General features: G+C 41.8%; 1 protein-coding gene across 6 annotated transcripts in view; it reads right to left on the bottom strand.

Moving 5' to 3' along the window:
- Window positions 1–254: 254 nt before the first annotated feature.
- The window catches only part of pknox2 (pbx/knotted 1 homeobox 2), a 321,900-nt gene continuing 301,078 nt past the window's right edge, over window positions 255–21,076 (bottom strand). For 3 of the 6 annotated variants that reach the window (XM_034178877.1, XM_034178876.1, XM_034178879.1), the window contains 7 exons: window positions 19,736–19,921; window positions 19,457–19,592; window positions 15,475–15,572; window positions 6,520–6,642; window positions 5,800–5,876; window positions 3,842–4,020; window positions 255–747 (listed from right to left, as the gene is read on the bottom strand). In XM_034178877.1, coding sequence (XP_034034768.1) covers window positions 446–747; window positions 3,842–4,020; window positions 5,800–5,876; window positions 6,520–6,642; window positions 15,475–15,572; window positions 19,457–19,592; window positions 19,736–19,921 — 1,101 coding nt within the window. In that variant the 3' untranslated portion in view covers window positions 255–445. The remainder of the gene's footprint in view (window positions 748–3,841; window positions 4,021–5,799; window positions 5,877–6,519; window positions 6,643–15,474; window positions 15,573–19,456; window positions 19,593–19,735; window positions 19,922–21,076) is intronic. The other 3 variants (XM_034178881.1, XM_034178878.1, XM_034178882.1) reach the window with 2 other exon arrangements.

Here is a 21,076-nt window from a genome sequence, read left to right on the forward strand (position 1 = left end):
GTGTGGGTGAGCGGTTTTCTGATGTCAATGTTGTGGATCGAGTGGCCCATGGTGGCGGTGGGGTTATGGTATGGGCAGGCGTCTGTTATGGACGAATAACACAGGTGCATTTTATTGATGGCATTTTGAATGCACAGAGATACCGTGACGAGATCCTGAGGCCCATTGTTACACATGGTGATATTGTGTATGTGGAAAAAGTGTTAGATCTTTGAGTTCATCTCATACAAAATGGGAGCAAAACCAAAAGTGTTGCGTTTATATTTTTGTTGAGTGATGTCATGGTGTGATTGGACTTCAGGCAGCTCTGCAGACTGGAGAACAACTTAATCTGCCATTAAAAGCTCTGAAGAGTCTAAGAGCTGCCCTTCAGTTCAGGATGACACGTGTCATTTACGGGCACAACTGAGGTCAAAGGTCATGCGGTCCTTTTCTGCCTCTTTCGTTACTCTAGTTCTTCCCTGTGCTCCATACTCAGATCTCTGATTCCTCCCCCTCCTCCTCCTCCTCCTCCTCCTCCTCCTCTGCTGACCATCTGCCTCCCCCTGTCGTTTTCCTCTTCTCCATCTTCCTCATCTTCTTCCTCCTCCATGGCTTCTTCCTCTTCTTCCTCCTCGTCCTCATCTTCGTCGTCCTCCTCCTCCTCCGTGCCGTCCATGGAGTCGTCAGCTCCCAGCATGGCTTGTTGCATGGCGAGGGTGGCCGAGTCTGATGACAGCGACTGGAGGCCGTCCATGCTCAGCGGGTCTGAGGGGAGGCAGGCAAACAACAGCGAGGTTAGGATGCAAAGAAATAAAACAAGCACACACAAAAACAGTCCTGTGGAGGAAGGAGAATTGATTTTTTTAACCATTTCATGTCAGTGCTTTTGATTTTTGACAAACTCGGGGGCTTCAGGCTACACCAGCCCACTGGGCTGCTTAGATGTGCGTCACCATGTGCAATTCAAATCGGATTTCGATGATAGCTGTGAGAACAATCAGATCACACACAGTCAGTGAAACAACATTAAGAGGAACAATGAAAAAAAAAATCATCTGGCCATGAATCAGATTAATTCAGTTGGTAATATGAACGTAGCTTTTATACTTCACATTTAATATTTGGAATGCTGTGACTCACTGTATGAAACAATCAGTATTAAGACTTTATGAGAACAAGCAGGACTCTGACACCCGGAAACAACAGGTCCAGTGTCATGGACCCCACACATCTGGACTATTCACTTTATTCACTCAAGTCTTACACAGTATCAGAAGCCAGGAACAGCGTCGAGGTGATGAGCGTCTACAACTCCCCATAGATGAACCCCAGTCCATTTTCAGATACTTCCCCAGCAAAGGCTGGACCTATTTATATCTAGGTGGACTGATTGTTGTCCAAGGACACAGACAGATAGCCTGAAGCACTGACCTGGAATCAAACCCCAGTCTATACTGGTAGTAATAGTACTATACCACAGAGCTACTTGCATGATTATTATTATTATTATTTATTCACCCAGATTTGTCCTCAACAAAGTTATATTTATTTTTAAGATATTTATTTACATTTAAAATTGACATTCATAAGTAATACATACATTTAGATTTAACACGTATATTCATATTTGAAATATGCAGCAGGGGTGGTGGCCAAGTGGTTAATGTGCTTGGTTTCAGTTCAGAAGGCTCCGGGTTCAAATCCCACCCCTGCCACATTTCTCCATGTAATGTGGAGTTGCGTCAGGAAGGGCATCCGGCGTAAAACCTGTGCCAATTCAACATGCAGATCCACCTTGGATTTGCTGTGGCGACCCCGAGTGCAAAACAAGGGAGCAGCCGAAGGGACTTACTATTCATATTTGAAATATACAATTATATTTAATACAAACTTAAATCTGAAAACTATACTAAAACTGCTAAGTAATTTTAAAAATAATCCTTTTTTTTGCTCAATAACAGAAAAATATAAGAAAATTGGACTAAATGATGTACAGTAGTGTTCAGAATAATAGTAGTGCTATGTGACTAAAAAGATTAATCCAGGTTTTGAGGATATTTCTTATTGTTACATGGGAAACAAGGTACCAGTAGATTCAGTAGATTCTCACAAATCCAACAAGACCAAGCATTCATGATATGCACACTCTTAAGGCTATGACATTGGGCTATTAGTAAAAAAAAGTAGAAAATGGGGTGTTCACAATAATAGTAGTGTGGTATTCAGTCAGTGAGTTTGTCAATTTTGTGGAACAAACAGGTGTGAATCAGGTGTCCCCTATTTAAGGATGAAGCCAGCACCTGTTGAACATGCTTTTCTCCTTGAAAGCCTGAGGAAAATGGGACGTTCAAGACATTGTTCAGAAGAACAGCGTAGTTTGATTAAAAAGTTGATTGGAGAGGGGAAAACTTATACGCAGGTGCAAAAATAATAGGCTGTTCACCTACAATGATCTCCAATGCTTTAAAATGGACAAAAAAACCAGAGACGCGTGGAAGAAAACAGAAAACAACCATCAAAATGGATAGAAGAATAACCAGAATGGCAAAGGCCCACCCATTGATCAGCTCCAGGATGATCAAAGACAGTCTGGAGTTACCTGTAAGTGCTGTGACAGTTAGAAGATGCCTGTGTGAAGCTAATTTATTTGCAAGAATCCCCCACAAAGTCCCTCTGTTAAATAAAAGACATGTGCAGAAGAGGTTACAATTTGCCAAAGAACACATCAACTGGCCTAAAGAGAAATGGAGGAATATTTTGTAGGCTGATGAGAGTAAAATTGTTCTTTTTGGGTCCAAGGGCCGCAGACAGTTTGTGAGACGACCCCCAAACTCTGAATTCAAGCCACAGTGAAGACAGTGAAGACAGTGAAGCATGGTGGTGCATCATGATTTGGGCATGTTTCTCCTACTATGGTGTTGGGCCTATATATCGCATACCAGGTATCATGGATCAGTTTGGATATGTCAAAATACTTGAAGAGGTCATGTTGCCTTATGCTGACAAGGACATGCCCTTGAAATGGGTGTTTCAACAAGACAATGACCCCAAGCACACTAGTAAACAAGCAAAATCTTGGTTCCAAACCAACAAAATGAATGCTTCGCAGATGTGAAGAAATCATGAAAAACTGTGGTTATACAACTGAATACTAGTTTAGTGATTCACAGGATTGCTAAAAAAAGCAGTTTGAACATAATAGTTTTGAGTTTGTAGCGTCGACAGCAGATACTACTATTATTGTGAGCACCCCCTTTTCTACTTTTTTTTACTAATAGCCCAATTTCATAGCCTTAAGAGTGTGCATATCATGAATGCTTGGTCTTGTTGAATTTGTGAGAATCTACTGAATCTACTAGTACCTTGTTTCCCATGTAACAATAAGAAATATACTCAAAACCTGGATTAATCTTTTTAGTCACATAGCACTACTATTATTCTGAACACTATTGTAAATAATAAGAACATTTTGCTAAATTATATTGTTTAAAAGTCCTGCGACAGACTGGTGTCCTGTCCAGGGGATAGACTGCAGTCCTCCGTGACCATTAATTGGAGTAAGCGGTTGAAGATGAGTGAGCGAGTGAGTGAGTGAGTGAGTGAGTGAATTTTGTTTAACAAGTTCAAAAATATATCTCTGATTTGACAAATGGTGCATCATCTTTCAAAAGGACTAAAGCCATTGTAGTGTGAAGATAAGGTGACTCTCTAGTCTATGCTAGATGAGAAATCCAAGTCAGGAGTGCTATCTAGTGGTGAGAATGTAAACCCACTTGACAAAAGACACAGAAGAGGTCTTTAGCATACATTGTAAAAAAAAAAAACAGCTGTTCTGTTTTTGATTTAAGTGTAGGCATACTGTCTGAGTTGTTTGCTGATTGAGATCTGTGTGTCTGCAGAACTCCAGCCACAATGGAGTCCGGCCAGAAGCGCTGTGTGGGACGGTGCTGGGACTTCATCTTCTTGGCTTTAGGAGCTGGATCTGGGTTACTGGCATCCAGCATAGGTTGGAGGATACGCCGACGAGCGTTGATGAACCTGGGAAAAAGAGAGGACCTGAAGTCACTCCAAGCTTCTCAAACAAACAAACAAAAATAAAAAACAGCAATTACATGGAAAGTGGTTCAAAATGTGGTTGCTGGAATCAACTCAAACAAGGAATCTTGGCCATGTTACTCTGATGTTAGCCTCGCAATGTTGGCTCGCTGTTACATCAGACCAGACTAAAGGGACTGTGCCTGTTAAATCATGTAACGCTGTAATACAACAGGCCTGGATTTAGTTTTGAACTGTTGCCCCTCAGTGTCGTCTTGACTGATGTTTGGAGACGGTTGCGTGGCTGTTTTTCTTTACAGGTGGAAGGCTCCTGCAGAATTTGGAGAAAGTGGAGCTCCACTGTAGAAAGATGTGTCTTCCAGTTTCTCCACTGGAGCACCATTCTGCAGCCAGACCCTCTTGGTTAGAGTTCTATATGACCACTGGGAGCAGCGATACTTCCCAGTACCAGAAAACATAGTATTAGAAGCTACAAGTCGAAAGAGTTTGTTGTCTGTTAACCTAGCGTGGAATCTGACTGATTAACCCGTTCAGATTGGTTATAGATAGGATATTCCATATCAAGGTTTCTACTCCAGATGTGACAGTCAAGTGGTTAAAGTGGTGCATTTTTAACCAGAGGATCCTCAGTTCAAATTCACATCAGGCTGGAAGACCACTAAGGGCCCTTGTGCAAGGTCCTTAATCCTGATGTTGCTCCCAGAGTACAGCTGAGTGCCTTGTGTGACATTGGTTTGGGTGAATATGAGGCATCACTGTAAAATCCTTTGACCATGAAAGCACTATATAAATGCAGTCCATATAGTATATAGAATACTGTCTCTCCCAGGAGGCAAAAATATTCTTAAAGAAAATAACTACCAGGGTTTTTCCCACACCTAGCTCTGCCTGGTGCTGTTATTAAGTTGTGATTCAAGCCCATATCCTAATCACAGCTGTATATTCAGCTAATCAGCTTCTTTTGATGCACAACAGAGAAGATGTGCTGTAGAACTTTATAAATCTGCACAATCAAAAAGCCCCTGTTTCATGCAGTATGCAAAACAGAAGTATTCCAGATTCTGCTACTATGCAAGAACGTGCACAGTGGTCCAGAAATAGAAGTAGTGTTTCCAAATTTTTTTTATGTAATTTATAAAAATGAAACCCTATCCTTAATTCTAATCATAACCCAACCCTAAACCGGTTAAGATAAAAATTATTTGCCTTGTTGCTAAGGCGCCGCACCTTTCCACAAATACTGATCAGATTCAGGTCGGCAAAATAATGAAGTTTGTCCCAGTTTGCATGCTGAGGGGAACACCTCTGCTGCATTCAATTCCTCATATTTCACTTTTCTATACTGAACTTTATTCACGTTTAACCTGTTTATTGCACACAAGTCAATATTGTTGGAATGATGTTGGTCCAGTCTGGTTGGACAGTGCTCGTATGAGGTTGCATTTAACAGATTTTCTTTCTTTGTATTTTTATCCCACATTCTGTGAGGTTGACAGGAAACGTGCCTTAAACGCGAGTATTTTAAGGGTTTAATGTCTGTCAACACACACTACAGAGGAAACAACAAACCAAATGAGTCTTCTGTGTAATTACTATTCTTCCAGCAGGTGGCGCCACAATACAACCAATATACTGAGTGACATTACGCTGAAGTTCAAATGAGGCAAAAGCTCCATTCATATTTCCGTTAGAGTGGGTTTGCTTTTCTGCAAATGCACATTAGATACATGCTGAGTAGTAAAGGATAAAGTAACAACTTACCAGTTATTCACTTGTAACAGAGTTAGACTTGTTTGTGCTGCAATCTGTCTTTTCTCATCTTCCGTTGGGTACGGGTGCTGCAGACGAAAGACACGCCACTTTAACTTTACTCATGTTTGTTGGAGTTTGTGTTTTTGTTGATTTTGAGTTAATGCCACCCCCGAATAAACTGTCTTTAAAAGCAACAAATACAACCTGCGTAAGCCAACATGTCCAAATGGGTCACAGCAAACCTACCATCAGCTTTCTTCAGACTCTAGTAGTCTTCATGGATCCATTCCATTTCGAATAAGCAAGACCCAACCCAGGGCCCGACTCAGGTTGGGTCTGTCTGGGCTGGTCAGTTTTTATATCAACTTGTCAAAACCTCATGTCCAGGTGTAGACTTTTATTGATTGACATTTGGTGTGTTGTTTTCTTTCCATTAGTTTTTCTTCTTGGTTGTCCTATTTTTGTTGGACCTAATTATCAACAGGTCTCTGTCATGTTTCTTCCTTTAAAATTCATAATTAATTAATTTCTACACATTTGGTTCAGTATCCTGCCATCGGTCACCGTACCAACATTTTGGATCCAGGAAGACCTCTAGTTTGTATTTTAAACATTAGCCTTTCTTTGCATCCGTAGCGGCCCTGCCAAAACATCTGACCTCAACCCCAGGAATGAAAAAGCCAACAAACGAGCCTTTCTCAACACACTGAAGCTTCTCGTCCGCCTCACCATGAGATGCTGAAACAGCCACGAGCGCATGATGTTGGTGGCGTGTTTGGGCAGGACGCCCCTCTTATTCTTGGACTTCTTATCTTCACTGTCCAACAGGGACGACAGGTCCACATTCACCTTCTCAACAGACAGCAGGAGGGAGATGGAAACGGAAGAAAGAAACAGAAAAATGAGAGGATGCAGGGCTTAGTTATTGTTGCCACGGAAACAAAGGAAGACCAATTACCTATCCTTTTTTCCACCTCTAGCAAGGACAGAAACACCTCCTCAAGTGTCACCATGGTAACTGAATTTGAGTAATTGAGTAAAATAAAATAATAATAAAAAACCTAGATCTGACTATGTAGAGGTTCAGCTGAGCTTTGACAAGAAGCCAAGCATCAGGGAAAACCTTTGATTTCAGTTTGGTGAGGAAATGCGACAAAGTATGTGGATTTTATATTTCAGTGATGTAGATCTGAGTTTGTCTTGGTGCTTACAAGCTTATCTGGAGACATTCAGTGTTGACAGTCCACAACTATGAACCACAATTAAAATCCATTCATGCACTTGTCATCCATTTATTAAAATGTTACTGCATTTTGTACAAAATCAATTATAAAATAAAAAATAAAAAAAATCAAAGACAGTCAACAGGCTGGATCTGACTGAGATCATACATGATCTATCACAGTGGGCCAAAAGCACGTGGTGCAAGTGCATCTGAAGCGTGTCCAGCTGCACCTTGCTATTTGAATGGCATGCAATCTGTGTGTAAAGCAAGGTACAGTATGCAAAGAAGTTGTATTTAGTCACCTAATTAATCATATGTGTGTTTTGGGTGGCACATCAGTTAAACTCAGATGCTAACCCGTGACCTAAGGGCCCAAACACACGGCACATGGCGTTAGCTGAACAAAGGAAAAAAGTCACAAAGCCACAAATCATCGCGAAAAAGTGGATGAATGAGCCTGCACTTCTCCCATCACCGAAAAGCCTGCGAGAGCAGAGCGCATAAAAGACCAAGACAAAACCAAAACTAACAAAAGAAAAACGAAGTGAACGGTGACCTTGACGCTGTGATCATTTCTGCAGCGAGTCTGTGCTCTCCACAACTGCGTTGTCTTGACAACAGGTTTGTCTTCACTACAACAACGTGTGCGTGCACATGCACGTTTGAGCCAGAGACGGCTGCAACGTGCGTAAATAGTTAAAGTAGTTGATAAAACCTTCTTGCCACTGTTCTTTCTGTATGAAAATGTTGCTTTTCATTCCACACACAGACGAGTCGCATTCAGCTTGTCGGATCTTTAGTTATTGATCCATTCAGATACCGTCAATGTTCGTGCAAGACATCAGACTTGGGAGGTTAGGCGAAGTTGAACGACAATCAAAAGGAACGTTGACACTATGGGAACTACGCAAACGATGAGGAACCGTCAAGACAGAACGCAAAACGTAATACAGATGAATTGAGGTTGTCGTCAGGATTTGTTCACGAATTCAGACAAAGCGCCAGCTACAGAAAAGAAGGTAGACGATGATTACACAATGTCTCAGAAAGTCAACGTAAGTCCAGATTTCTTGTTTCGTTTTGGCTTCGGTGTCCTTCGTTAGAGCCATGTGACCGGGGCTTAAGGCAACGAACGGATGTGTTCAGTAGCAGGTCTCATTGGAGGATCCAAATGACTTTTTGCCAAACAAGCAGTTACTTAGGGAGACTCAGATGAGGAATAGCGCTTGCATGTGGGGCATTTTCCTGTGAATGTCCCAGCATGTAGATGTCTCAGTGTTGAGAACCACTGCAGCTGAAGAAAGCCAAAGGGGACACCCACCCTTCAACTGGCTGAGGTGTGGATGGACCAGTTGCCTGTCTAGGTCATTGGCATCCAGGACCAAGGGAGGGTATGGTAGATGCAGTGACATGCAGCACTAACAAATGCTCCCAGACTGGACTTGACAAATAAAACAAATGGCATTGTTATCTGTCAACTCCTTTAAAAGCGAGGTGTGGTGAAACCTAGCACACTACTATTCAGACAGAAGACTGAAGTGAGAGGTTTTCTGGCAAGTTAGCAGTGCTGGACCAGCTCGCCAAAGCAGGTGAGGGGAGAGCAGCAACAAAGGCTCCCTGAGTTGAAGCAAAGAAAGAGTAAGGTGAGGTTCTGCATTTTTCCCTTATCAATTCATATGTTAAGTTGGTGTATTGCTTTATCATGAGTACAGGTGATAAAGGAGTTTGGATGTTATTTCTATAACAAAAGACTGCTGCTTTAAAGATGGCATAAGGTCTATTTGTACAGCAAAAGACTGCTACTTTACACCTGGCATGTGATATATTGACCAGATTTTCCAAAGGATACTCCTCTAGTCTCCCCCAATACAGCACCAAGAAATGGTTTCAATCCAATGTGGTGTGCTTTAGTTAATGCAAGGAAACAAACAATAAAGATGGTGTCCATAGCAGCCATATTGGTTATTGGAAAATATCTATTTCAAAAGAACCCTTCCCCTTGCCTCCTCAATATACCACCAAAAAAGCAAAAAGGTTTAAATCAGACGTGTTCTTTATTTATTGCATAGAAATGAAAATCAATACGGCGTCTGTAGCGGCCATTTCGCGATGAACTTTCCTCCAGCCTCCTCCAATTCACCATAAAGAAATGGTTGCAATTGCAGACTGAGGTAAGAGTGCTCTGGAGCAGGATTTCATTCAGGATGTCTCTGTACATTGCTGCAGTCATCTATCCATCAATCCTGGCTTGTCTCCCAGTTCCTGCCGCTGAAAAACATCCACAAATCATGATGTTGCCACCACTGTGCTTCACTGTAGGGATGGTGCCTGGTTTCCTCCAAACATGACACTTGGCATTCATGCCAAAGAGTTCATGAAAATGTAGTTTCTCATGGTCTGAGAGTCCTTCATGTGCCTTTTCGTAAACTACAGGTGGGTTACCATGTGCCTTTTACCAAGGAGTGGCTTCCATCTGGCCACTCTACCATACAGGCCTGATTGGTGGATTGCTGCAGAGATGGTTGTCCTTCTGGAAGGTTCTCCTCTCTCCACAGAGGAATGCTGGAGCTCTGACAGACTCACCATGAGATTCTTGGTCACCTCCCAGGCTAAGGCCCTTCTCCCTCGATTGCTCAGTTTAGACTGGCATCTACTTTAAGAAGCAGATCTGAACTTCTTCCATTTGCACATGATGGAGGCCAGTGTGCTCATTTGGACCTTCAAAACATCAGAAATGTTTCTGTCCCCTTCCCCAGATTTGTGCCTTGAGACAATCCTGTCTCAGAGGTTTGTTTGTGCTCTGACATGCTCTGTCAACTGTGGGACCTTATATGTCGACAGGTGTGTGTCTTTCCAAATCATGTCCAATCAACTGAATTTACCACAGCTGGACTCCAATTAAGCTGTAGAAACATCTCAAGGATGATCAGTGGAAACAGGATGCACCTGAGCTCAATTTGGAGCTTAATGGCAAAAGCTGTGAATACTTTTTTTGTTAATAAATTTGCAAAAATCTCAAAAAACTTTTTCACATTGTCATTATGGGGTATTGTGTGTAGAATTCTGACCAACAAAAAAAAAAAGAATTTCATCTATTTCAGAATAAGCCTGTAATATAACAAAATGTGGAAAAACTGAAGCACTGTGAATACTTTCCGGATGAACTGCACATTCACAGTCTGGTCGTGGGTGTATGTTTAGCACATGTGAGTCCTGCCCTGTGGAACGTCTGTCCCTTCCATTATTTATTTTAAAAAAGCAGTAGTCACAACTCACGACATAGCTGCTTTTTTCCTCAAATCTTTCCAGAAATATGTTCAGAAAACACATTTAATGGCTAAAAATGCAAATTAATTACTTAAAAAAAAATAAAAAAAAATCACACAATGTGATTTTGTGGATTTCTTTTTTAGATTCTGTCTCTTATAGTTGACGTGTACCAACGATAAAAATTATAGACCTCTCCATTGTTTGTAGGAGGGAAAACTTGCAAAGACAGTAGATCAAATACTTATTTTCCCCACTGTATATCTAATATATAAGGCTGACCGTGTGTGTGTGTTCGCTAAGCACAGCACAGTATTTAAGCAATCCACACCAAACTTGCTATGGTGCCTGGGGGCATCAAGGGGGAGGTCACAGGGGCCCTTAGGTTGAAAGTGGCGTATGTGCGCGAACACACACACACACACACACACACACGGTCAGCCTTATATATGTGATCACGACGTGCTCACCGGAGCCCTTATTTTCACAGTTCATGTCGTTCACAGGTTAAGTGGCAAGCATCATACTTTACTTACTCCATAGTAGCAGCTGGCTAGGGTGCACAGTATGTAGTGCATGAGTGAATGTGATGTGCGTATGTGACCCCATCCGCCCTTCCCGATCAGCCTACAACATCCTACTCAAAGCTAAGAGACAACTTCTATCAGGAAGGGCCGACCACAAAAACAACATGAAAGACAAGTGGCGACAGCAACAACCGTGAAGTGATGAAAAGTGAGACACCAAGGAGACAGGACCCCAACCACACAACATACCAGAACAAACAACCACACATGAACAAGCAGTGACAGCAATCAGCAAACAGTCTGTTGTCTAGTTAGTGAGCATCCATACCCTAATCTAGGACACCAAAGTCTTGATCCCCTTGAGAACACCCAAAACCGAATTGTGGTGATGGCCACAAACACCTGACCATCCACACAGAGACCCAGATCACAGCTAAATATCCAATAATGACTGTGGCTGGTGTGTTAGGCCAAGACAAAAGTACAGAACCTTACCATATGAACCATATGGTCGACTGCATGCAACAGATGGAAATGGGTCTAAGATGCAGGGCCCCAGGAGAAACAAGGACAAAAAAGAAAGTAGAAGGGCATGGGGCCAGAAAGGGCACCCACCAGAGCCACCGGGGCAGCCCGATGAATGTCGGACACACAGGAAGCAACTCCACACATCAGGTTAAGCACACAGGGTGCCAGCGTAGGCCCACCAAAGGGGGCGCCCCAGAACCACACCACCCGGGCCACGGTCCACAAAGGAAGGAGCGAGTGGCGTCAGGGACAAGGAGCCAAGGAGCCACTACGACCGAACCCAAAGCCCGGGCAGGGACCACCAAGCCGAACGAGGGGGGGATCTGGCCCCCAGACAAGGGGTGAGACAAACCCCCAAGCCAGGAAGCACATGAAACTCCCCCAACACAGCCAGCAGGACTCCCCAAAGACCTCCCCAAGCCCCTCATCCACCCCCCGGACCCCACCCCAAACACCAAAGCCCAAGATCAGGAGACCCCCCAAGTAAGAGCGGGACAGCACCCCACCCCATGGAGATCATGGCCCCATCCCCCCAGCAGCCGTCCACCCCCCAAGTGTCATCACACATGCCCACTGCAACACCCACCCCCTCCAACAGGCCGCGGCACCCTGGGCCCCACAAGCCTCAGTGTAGGTCCACGAGACCATGGCAGAACCGGACAGATGGACCATTCCCCCATCCCAGCTCCCCAGACATCCCCAGCCAAATTTTGCCAAATTTTGAAACAGGAAATGTCAAATGTTGAACACTTCCTGGATTGACAGTATATGAGATCTCATGGGCTCTCGTGGGAATTCAGTGGCAAGTTGAGACTGTAACAGGAAGTGCCAAATTTTGAGTCCACAGTGAAACAGGAAATGTCAAATGTGTTTAACTTTGGAAAGTTTTTTGTTTGTTTATTATTTATATTTTTTAATTCCCCCCTAGTTTAGATCTTATTTTTTTTTATTAACTTGTTCTTTGGTATGTTGTTTTTGCTGTTGTATTTAATCCTCTGCCAGGTTTCTGTGTAACTTTTTTGTTTGTCTCAGTAAATAATAAAAAAGTCAAATGTTGAACACATCCTGGTTTGACAATAAATGAGATCTCATGGGATCTCACTGGAATTCAGTGGAAAGTTGAGACTGAAACAGGAAGTGCTAAATTTGGAGTCCACAGTGAAACAGGAAATGTTGAACACTTCCTGGCATGGGTGTAGCTGGGTTGCACTGGACTCCCCTGAAATCTGATTGGACACCCCAGGTGCCACCCAGATGATTGGAATGTCAGAGCACCACACGTGTGGTTGAAAAGAGCCATTTTGAAACTGGTGACACACATTGACTGCGAGGCCCCTCCTGTAGAGTATCTGATGTTGTGTTCCACAAAAAAGTTCTAATCTACCTTAGAACAAGAAAAATGTTTGAGCCAGATCTGAAACTGAACATGTCATCTGAACCACGGACTCCTAGTTATATTGGTGAGTAAATGGCTTCAGTTTTGAAATGTGTGTTTGAAGCATGCATTTTTAAAACACGCTTTTCAAAACTGAAGCCGGACTGTCAATAACAACGGCGGAAACCATCTCAATTTGTGGCACAAAGCAGGACATCTGGCCACCCTATCACTAACACAGATTTAGACAGATTTGTGAACAATATTTGAGAGAAATAAGTCTTTCGTGTATGGAGAAAATGTCTTCGATCTTTGAGTTCAGCTCATGAAAAATGGGAGCAAAAACAAAAGTGTTGTATTTATACTTTTGTTCAGTATATATATATATATATATATATATATATATATATATATATATATATATATATATATGACTCACACAAAACTCCGTCGCAGCTGGGTGTCACAACCTCCCCCTTCCCCTCAGCCCCGGGAATGTGTGTTCGGGGGGACGTAAACCTGATTAAACTGGTGACACCGTGCTCGAGAGTGTGATTGCTCTGAGCTTGTCGGTGAAGTAACGTTGGGGCTGTGTTTAATTCCCAGCCTCCATGTAGTGCTCTGCCTCGGTTGGGTCACCAGTTTTCACCGAGGCCTCCCAGCTGTCGAGCACAGAATTACCTGCCTAAACCTAAGCCCTTCTTCACAACACCACTGCTGCAAACGTTCAAGTAGTTTGTTTGGAAATCCTCTTGGTGGAATGTTGTAAACTAATCAATCATCTCCAAATGGTATGTGAAACTTTGAGAAACAAGCACAATAACCACTCAAATATAGACAGCTGCTTTTTCTCTGTGCCATTAGCCAGTAAAATGCAACTTTTTTATTACTTCTGCAGTGTTTCATACCTGTGTGTCAGATTTCTTCAACAATTCGTACATACTACAGCAGATAACTGTAAGAATCATTCAAATCCGGTTACAAGCACCAAAATTTGACTGTGTATACCTTTTGGTACATATTGTGGAAAAATAACTTTAGCCATTTGAATTTTCAATAGGGGGCCAAGTAGAGGTCAATTGAAGAATTGCATAGGGTCAAAATTAAAAAATGTTCCAATCATATTGAAAGTGATACCACATTATGTATCTGATGACAATGATTCCAAAAAGGTATAGTTTGGACTATCTATAACTGAATGTTCTGGAGTTATGGGGCAAAAACAGCAAGAATGGTGACAAAGGTCAGTTTCACTTTGTACAGGGGTCAAAAGTTAAAGTTGCTCCAGCTTTGGTAAAACGTGGTGTAAATTAATGGTTGAACTAATAGGATTAACAAATGGAATAGTTCTGACTGTGTTGAATGTTTGATCTCCAAAGTAAAGGTCAAACAATGTCGTCCATTGGATTCCATGACATGTGACATATGTTACCCCATAACATGATAACTAAGATGACACATGGTCCAAACTATTCCTTTTTAAAATCCCACTAACTCAACCAGTAATTTGCATCATGTTTTATCATAATTGGAGCAACTTTAACTTTGACCTCTGTACAAACTGAAAGTGACCTTTGTCGCCATGCTTGCTGTTTTTACCCCATAACTCCAGAACACTCAGTCACAGATAGTCCAAACTATACCTTTTTGGAATCTTTGTGATCAGATACATAATGTGGTATAGCTTTCAATATGATTGAAACATTTTTTTGACCCCTATGCAGTTCTTCAATTGACCCCTACTTGCCCCCTATTGAAAATTCAAATGGTTAACGTTATTTAACTAAAATACGTACCATAAGGTATACACAGTCAAATTTTGGTGCTTGTAACCAGATTTGAAGGATTCCTCAGCAAATATGCTGTTATTTGTTGCACTAACACCTTTTCTTTCAGTGAGTAGCTTGTGTTGGGTGTGCGATATGAATCCTGGATGGAACCACCCAGGCACACAACTGATCCAGCCTCACCTCCCGAAAGTAAGCCGTTTGTGCAGCAACCAGGTGAAACGTGGGTGTCCCCTCGACCATCTCCAGCTTTTAGGGTCCTCAACACTGAATGCCAAGGAAATGCAGTACATGGCCAATATGTTGTAGCTGACGTTCCCTCACAATGCAAACAGTACTCCTCATCTGAGTCTCCCTCAGTAACCGTTCCTCTGACACACAGTGGTTCCAGCGGTACCCACATGTCCTGTTATGTTCCTGTCCTGTCTGCGTTCTGCGTGTCGGCGTTATGAGTCTCTGGCCTCACAAAAGCAAATTCAATCCAGCATTGCTGATGTGGCGATAAACTACTGAAACAAGTGATCTGAGAGAGGAACAACTGCAATCGAAAAAAAGGCAAACATTAAAACCACAAATTTCTCTATGTGTCATTCAAAAAAATATTTTTTATGGAGGTATTTTGAGTGTTTTTTTAAAGCCTTTTAACATTTGTTGGAGTGAAGGGGTAATTCTGTAATTGTAATTGTAATTCTAATTGTAATTCTAAAAATGCTATTGTAATCACATGCAGCCAAAACTACATATTCCTGCAAGTTATTGTCATGTGACTTTCATGTGGAGTTAATGTCGACAGAATCGTGCTTGGTCAGTGCCCAGATCATCGCAGGAATAAATAATTTTCATTTCATCTGTCAGCGGGTGTTTCATACACATAGAAACAATAAAAAGATGCACAGTGGGTGGGGAGACTTTTTTTAAATCATAAAAAAGACAGAGACTTCTTGGTTGTGTTAGACAAAATATCTATGGTTTTACCTGGGAGTTCTGGATCTGGATAGTTCCCGGCGGCAGCGCCTGCGTTAATACTTGCCCTTGCGATGTCACCATGGCAACTGGCTGGTACAGTGTCCCACCTGAGGGGATAATTTTCCGTCATGAGAATCACCGGCAGCCACCTCCCGCACCACTCCAGAGCCTTTATTAACTTCTTGTCAGCTCCAAAAACAAACAGCAATCGAGAAACGAAATCATTAAATTCAAGGTGTGTCAATGTCCGTTAATAAAGAAGAGAGAAAAAAGAAAAGAAAAGAGCATGTTTTTGCAGCTGGCTTAATTAAGCTTGATCAAGACACTCTTATCGAAGTCTGTTTGAGTTGTTCAGTGCGTCCTGATCAAAGGCAGAGACATTGATTTATTTTGGGTTAAAAGGGATTTCCAGAGGGCAGGATTAACATTTCACTGTACAGGCTTGACATTATAACAACCCCTCAGCAAACCACTTAGCATGACTCTGTAACACACTTGTACACAACAACACAATGATGAAATCAAAATGTATTAAACACTTTAAGTGTTGCTGGTTAATTGGGCAGCGCAGTCTCGTTTGAGCGCGGATGCTAAAGGGGTAAAATATGACGCCTATGATGTCATTTCTCTACTTCCAGGGAGAAAACAAACGGCATTTTCTCTGAGGTTTTGGACAAATTACATGGAAACAAAGTGAAAAGGCAAAGAAAAACTGACGATGTGGTGGAAAGTGGACATGCAGTTTGTTTATGACCCGGAGCACAAACATGTCGAGGCGGTTTTGCAGGAAAGACAACATAGCTACTCTGGTTAGCTGTGTAGGCTAACATTTACTGACACGACGTCTTCCATTTGCCTCCTCTTCCCTTCTCCACTGGGAACCGAAAAAACATTTTTTGCAACTGCTTCGGTGATTGTAGCTGAAAACAAAACAATACACCATTTTCGAGTGTGAAGTTACGCTGTGTATATACTGCACAACGGGAGCGGCTGTCCCCATAAGTGGTCAAATCCTGCAATATTATGCAGGGTTCAAACGAAACTGTGCTGCCCTATCCCAAGACTAAAATACACTGTTGCTTAAGATTCAACAATGCGGATTACAATCTCAATTAGAAATGTTAAATGACAACTAATCACAGTGGTGGGCACAGTTCTGCGAATCTGCTAACTGCTAATTAGCGAAGTTAACTTTTTTGTTAGCGGACTACCTTTTCAGCTAACTTCAAAAACCATCAGCGAACCAATTAGCTTCCGATAAAGTTAGTTCTGATAACTTTTAGACCGCTAACATTTTTCTACATAGTTAGTAATGATGAAAAACATTTATAAACCCTGTTGGCTCCTGTCTGCTATGTATTTTGCAGCAGTGAGGTAGCTGAGAGGAGCCAAGCTCAACTATACCCAGCAGAAGGGTCCTGGCCACTAGACTGCCAAAAAAAAGTCATTACCCTTGACAGCATACAGCAGTCCAGCCATTAGGCAGACGTCTTGAAAAGGAAAGCAGGTTTGACTTATGGTTTTAATTTATAAATCAAATGAATCTGGATAGAATAACTACATTAATGTAAACTCTTAAAATATACAATGTATATAACACATATCTGTTCATTTTAAAATGAGGCACTAATTCTGAAGATTTGAGCATTAACACACAGATGCCCAAAGGGGTTATGGGTAAACTTAGCCTCCACTCATACTGCTTGGTTGACTAATTCATTCTACAGTTGTATGTAAACGTTTGGGTACCCCTGATGATTTCCATCATTTTACTTTATAAATCATATAAAATTTGGTTGTTTGGAACAGCAGTTTCAGTTAAATGTATCATATAGCAGACAAACACAGTTTCTAGGATTTACAGAAAGTGTGCAATAATTCTTTAAACAAAATTAGGCAGGTGCATAAATTTGGGCACCCCAACAGAAAAAATACATCAATATGTAGTAGATCCTCTTTTTGCAGAAATAACAGCCTCTAAATGCTTCCCATAGCTTCCAATGAGAGTCTGGATTCTGGTTGAAGGTATTTTGGACCATTCTTCTTTACAAAACATCTCAGGTTTGTTGGTTTCTAAGCATGGAAAGCCCTCTTAAAATCACACCACAGATTTTCAGTAATATTCTGGTGACTAAGAGGGCCGTTCCAGAACACTGTACTTGTGCCTCTGCATGAATTCCTTAGTAGATTTTGAGCAGTGTTTAGGGTCGTTGTCTTGTTGAAAGATCCAGCCCTGACGCAACTTCAACTTTGACTCTGATTCATGAACATTGTTCTCAAGAATCTGCTGATATTGACTGAAATCCATGTGAGCCTCAGTTTTAACAAGATTCCCAGTACCTGCACTGGCCACACAGCCACACAGCATGATGGAACCACCTCCAAATTTTACTGTAGGTAGCAAGTGTTTTTTCTAGGAATGCTGTGTTCTTTTTCAGCCATGCATCTCGCCCCTTGTTATGTGTAAATGACTCAATTTTAGTTTCATCAGTCCATAGCACCTTAATCCAAAATTAAGCTGGCTTGTCCAAATGTGCTTTAGCATACCTCAAGTGACTCTGTTTGTGGCGTGTACACAGAAAAGGCTTCTTCTGCATTACAGCATCATACAGCATCTCACTGTGGAAAGTGCGCTGTATAGTTGTACGATGCACAGAGACACTATCTACAGCAAGATCATGTTGTAGGTCTTTGGAGCAGGTCTGTGGGTTGACTATGACTGTTCTCACTATCCTTCGCTTCAGCTTATCTGAGATTTTTCTTGGCCTGCCACTTCGGGCCTTAACTAGTACTGTTCCTGAAGTCTTCCATTTCCTCACTATGTTCCTCACAGTGGCAATTGACAGCTGAAATCTCTGAGATAGATTTTTGTATCTTTCCCCTAAACCATGATGTTAATCTTTGTTTTCAGGTCATTTGAGAGTTGTTTAGAGGCTTCCATGTTGCCACTCATTAGAAGAGATGCAAAGAGGGCAAACATTTGCAAATGGCCACCTTAAATACCCTTTCTCATGATTAGATTCATCTGTGTAAGGAGGTCAAGGGTCAATGATCTTATCAAACCAATTTTGTGTTCCAATAATTAGTGCTAAATGTATTCAAATCAATAAAATGACAAGGGTGCCCAAATTTATGCAACTGCCTAATTTTGTTTAAATAATTATGGCACACTTTCTGTAAATACTAGAAACTTAATTTCACTTCTCAAATATCAGTGTGTTCATCTGCTATATGATATATTTAACTGAAATTTCTGATCCAGACAATAATAATTCACAAAGGAAAATCATGAAAATTATCAGGGGTGCCCAAACCTTTGCATACAACTGTATGTAAAAACCAACACAAGTGAATATAATGTGTGTGTTGGTGTTTACAAACAAATGTGCTTTGTGACATATGTCGTTTTTTTTCTTTTGTTAAAAAAAGGCATTTGCAAAACCAAAAAGTCTGTTAAGTTGTGATTCATGTCAACAACCGTGCGATATAACCGGGTCAAAATGCATAGAACACTGCCAGCTACTGGCGCCCGGTTATATTACACTAGCTGACAGTGTACTGGAGGCAATACTGAAAGTTATCGGTTAGCGGTTAGCTGTGGCTTCCAATAAATTTTTGGGCAGTTTATCGGTTTTGCGTTATAAAAGATAACTTTTCAGTTAGCTGATTAGTGGTTATCAAAGCTAACTTTTTGGTAAGCTGTGCCCACCACTGACTAAACATGTATACATGGTTATGTTCCAGAATCACAGGTGGATCCAAGAGGGTGACTGGGAAGGGCCACAAGCATTGTGGTGACAGTAAACCTGGATGTGAAAACAATAACAATGCCTTGTGGTGTAAATCATGGATTTTTAGGGTTCTTGTTAAGGGTTGAGAATTGAGACTTTAATTCCTTGACTTGTGAAGTTGACCCATACAGACTGAAAACCAATGCAAGCCACATCAGCATCATCATGTTTTATGTTTGCGTGTATTTGCGCTCACTTACCGGATACCACTTGAGAATTGATTGTAGTCATGGCAACACTGCCCTGTTGGAGACCCCCAGCAGGCACCACAATCCCTGAAGGGTTAACAGAGCTGGAGACAGAGGTCATGGATGGAGAGGAGGTCTGAATTAGTTCCTAGGGGATCATAAAGAGACACTAGTAAGGAAACAAAGACATAGCTACACGTCAAACTCATTTGACTGAACACTTCTCCCAACGGTCACAAGTCACAGGTAATCCAGTTCCTAATTTGTTGTGGTACTGTTGGTGTGACTAACCTGCTGCATGCTGAGATTGGTCTGTGTGGGAGAATATGGTCCTCCGAGGTCATTACGAAGGAGGTTGTCGCTGTGCATCTTTGTCTTGAGGCAAGTGATGTAGCGATTGCAGAAGTCCTTACAGAGCTCATTGACCTTCTCCAACTCCAACAAGTGGATCCGCAATACCTGAATGGCCTTGACCATCTAAAGGAAATTAGGGAAATCATTAGGGTCCATACTCTAGGCAGGGGTGGTTGCTAAGCAGTTAATTGTGCTTGTTTCCAGAGCAGAAGTTTCCTGATTCAAGGTCACCCCTGCGCATTCTCCATGTAATGTGGCGTTCAGTCAGGAAGGATATCCAGCGTAAAATTTGTGCCAAATCAACATGCCGATCCACTTCGGATCTGCTGTGCGAACCCTAACCCCGAGCTAAACAAGGGAGAAGCTGAAGGGACCCCCTTATTTGGATATATATATATATACTCTCGGGAACCATCACCTCTGGGAAGTAATGAGCTAGAGATTAAGGCAGCAGTGAGGCCAGAGGACCCTTGTTTTGATTCCCCGTCAGACAGGAAATTAAGGTTCCTTGGGCCAGGACCTTAATCCCCAAGTTTGTCCCGATGCACCTTACATGGTAACACACCAACACTAGTGCCTGAGTGTGAATGGGTGCATATGAGGCATCAATGTAAAGCAAAATACAGGTGGAAAAATCACTACAGAAATGCAGTTACTCTCATAGCATTCATAATATTAATTTGAGCTCTCGTGGATGTACTCCAAACGTTCTCAGGTCTCAACCCTGCACTAACAGTGGAGGTGACTAAGGGTTTGTGTGCAGCACGCTAATTTTTGACAGTAATTGTAAACAAAGGTGACTCAGTCCTGCTAACCAGAAAGCTAATGTTGCAATTTTTTTCTGATTACCCTTCTGATTAGGGGTCAAGTGACAAGACTGAAATTTATACAAGTGGTGAAATTTCATATTCCCCAAATTTTTCAGTGAAAATTTTATATTCGGCACAATGAGAATTGCACAAATAAATGGCATTTTTGATGATCTGGGGGTGACATTAATTTTTAATTATATTGTGGAGATGCACTGACTGAAATTGTTCAGGGGTTCTGTAAATTTCAATGCTTTCTGCAGGCTGGGAATCAACAAGCCATACCTGAAATGTGCAGATTTAATATAGGTCTAGCATGGCAGGCTACAACTTTGCTATTTTGCTTACACACTGTTGATGTTTATGCCAACATGACATTTATATAGCTCACAATTTGATGTAACTTAAAAAAGTCCAATAAGGAATATTGATGATTCTGCCTGAAAAATAATTCATTTAAATGTACACT

The sequence above is a fragment of the Thalassophryne amazonica genome, chromosome 9 (genome assembly GCF_902500255.1).
Source record: "Thalassophryne amazonica chromosome 9, fThaAma1.1, whole genome shotgun sequence".
In the NCBI taxonomy this organism is placed as follows: domain Eukaryota; kingdom Metazoa; phylum Chordata; class Actinopteri; order Batrachoidiformes; family Batrachoididae; genus Thalassophryne; species Thalassophryne amazonica.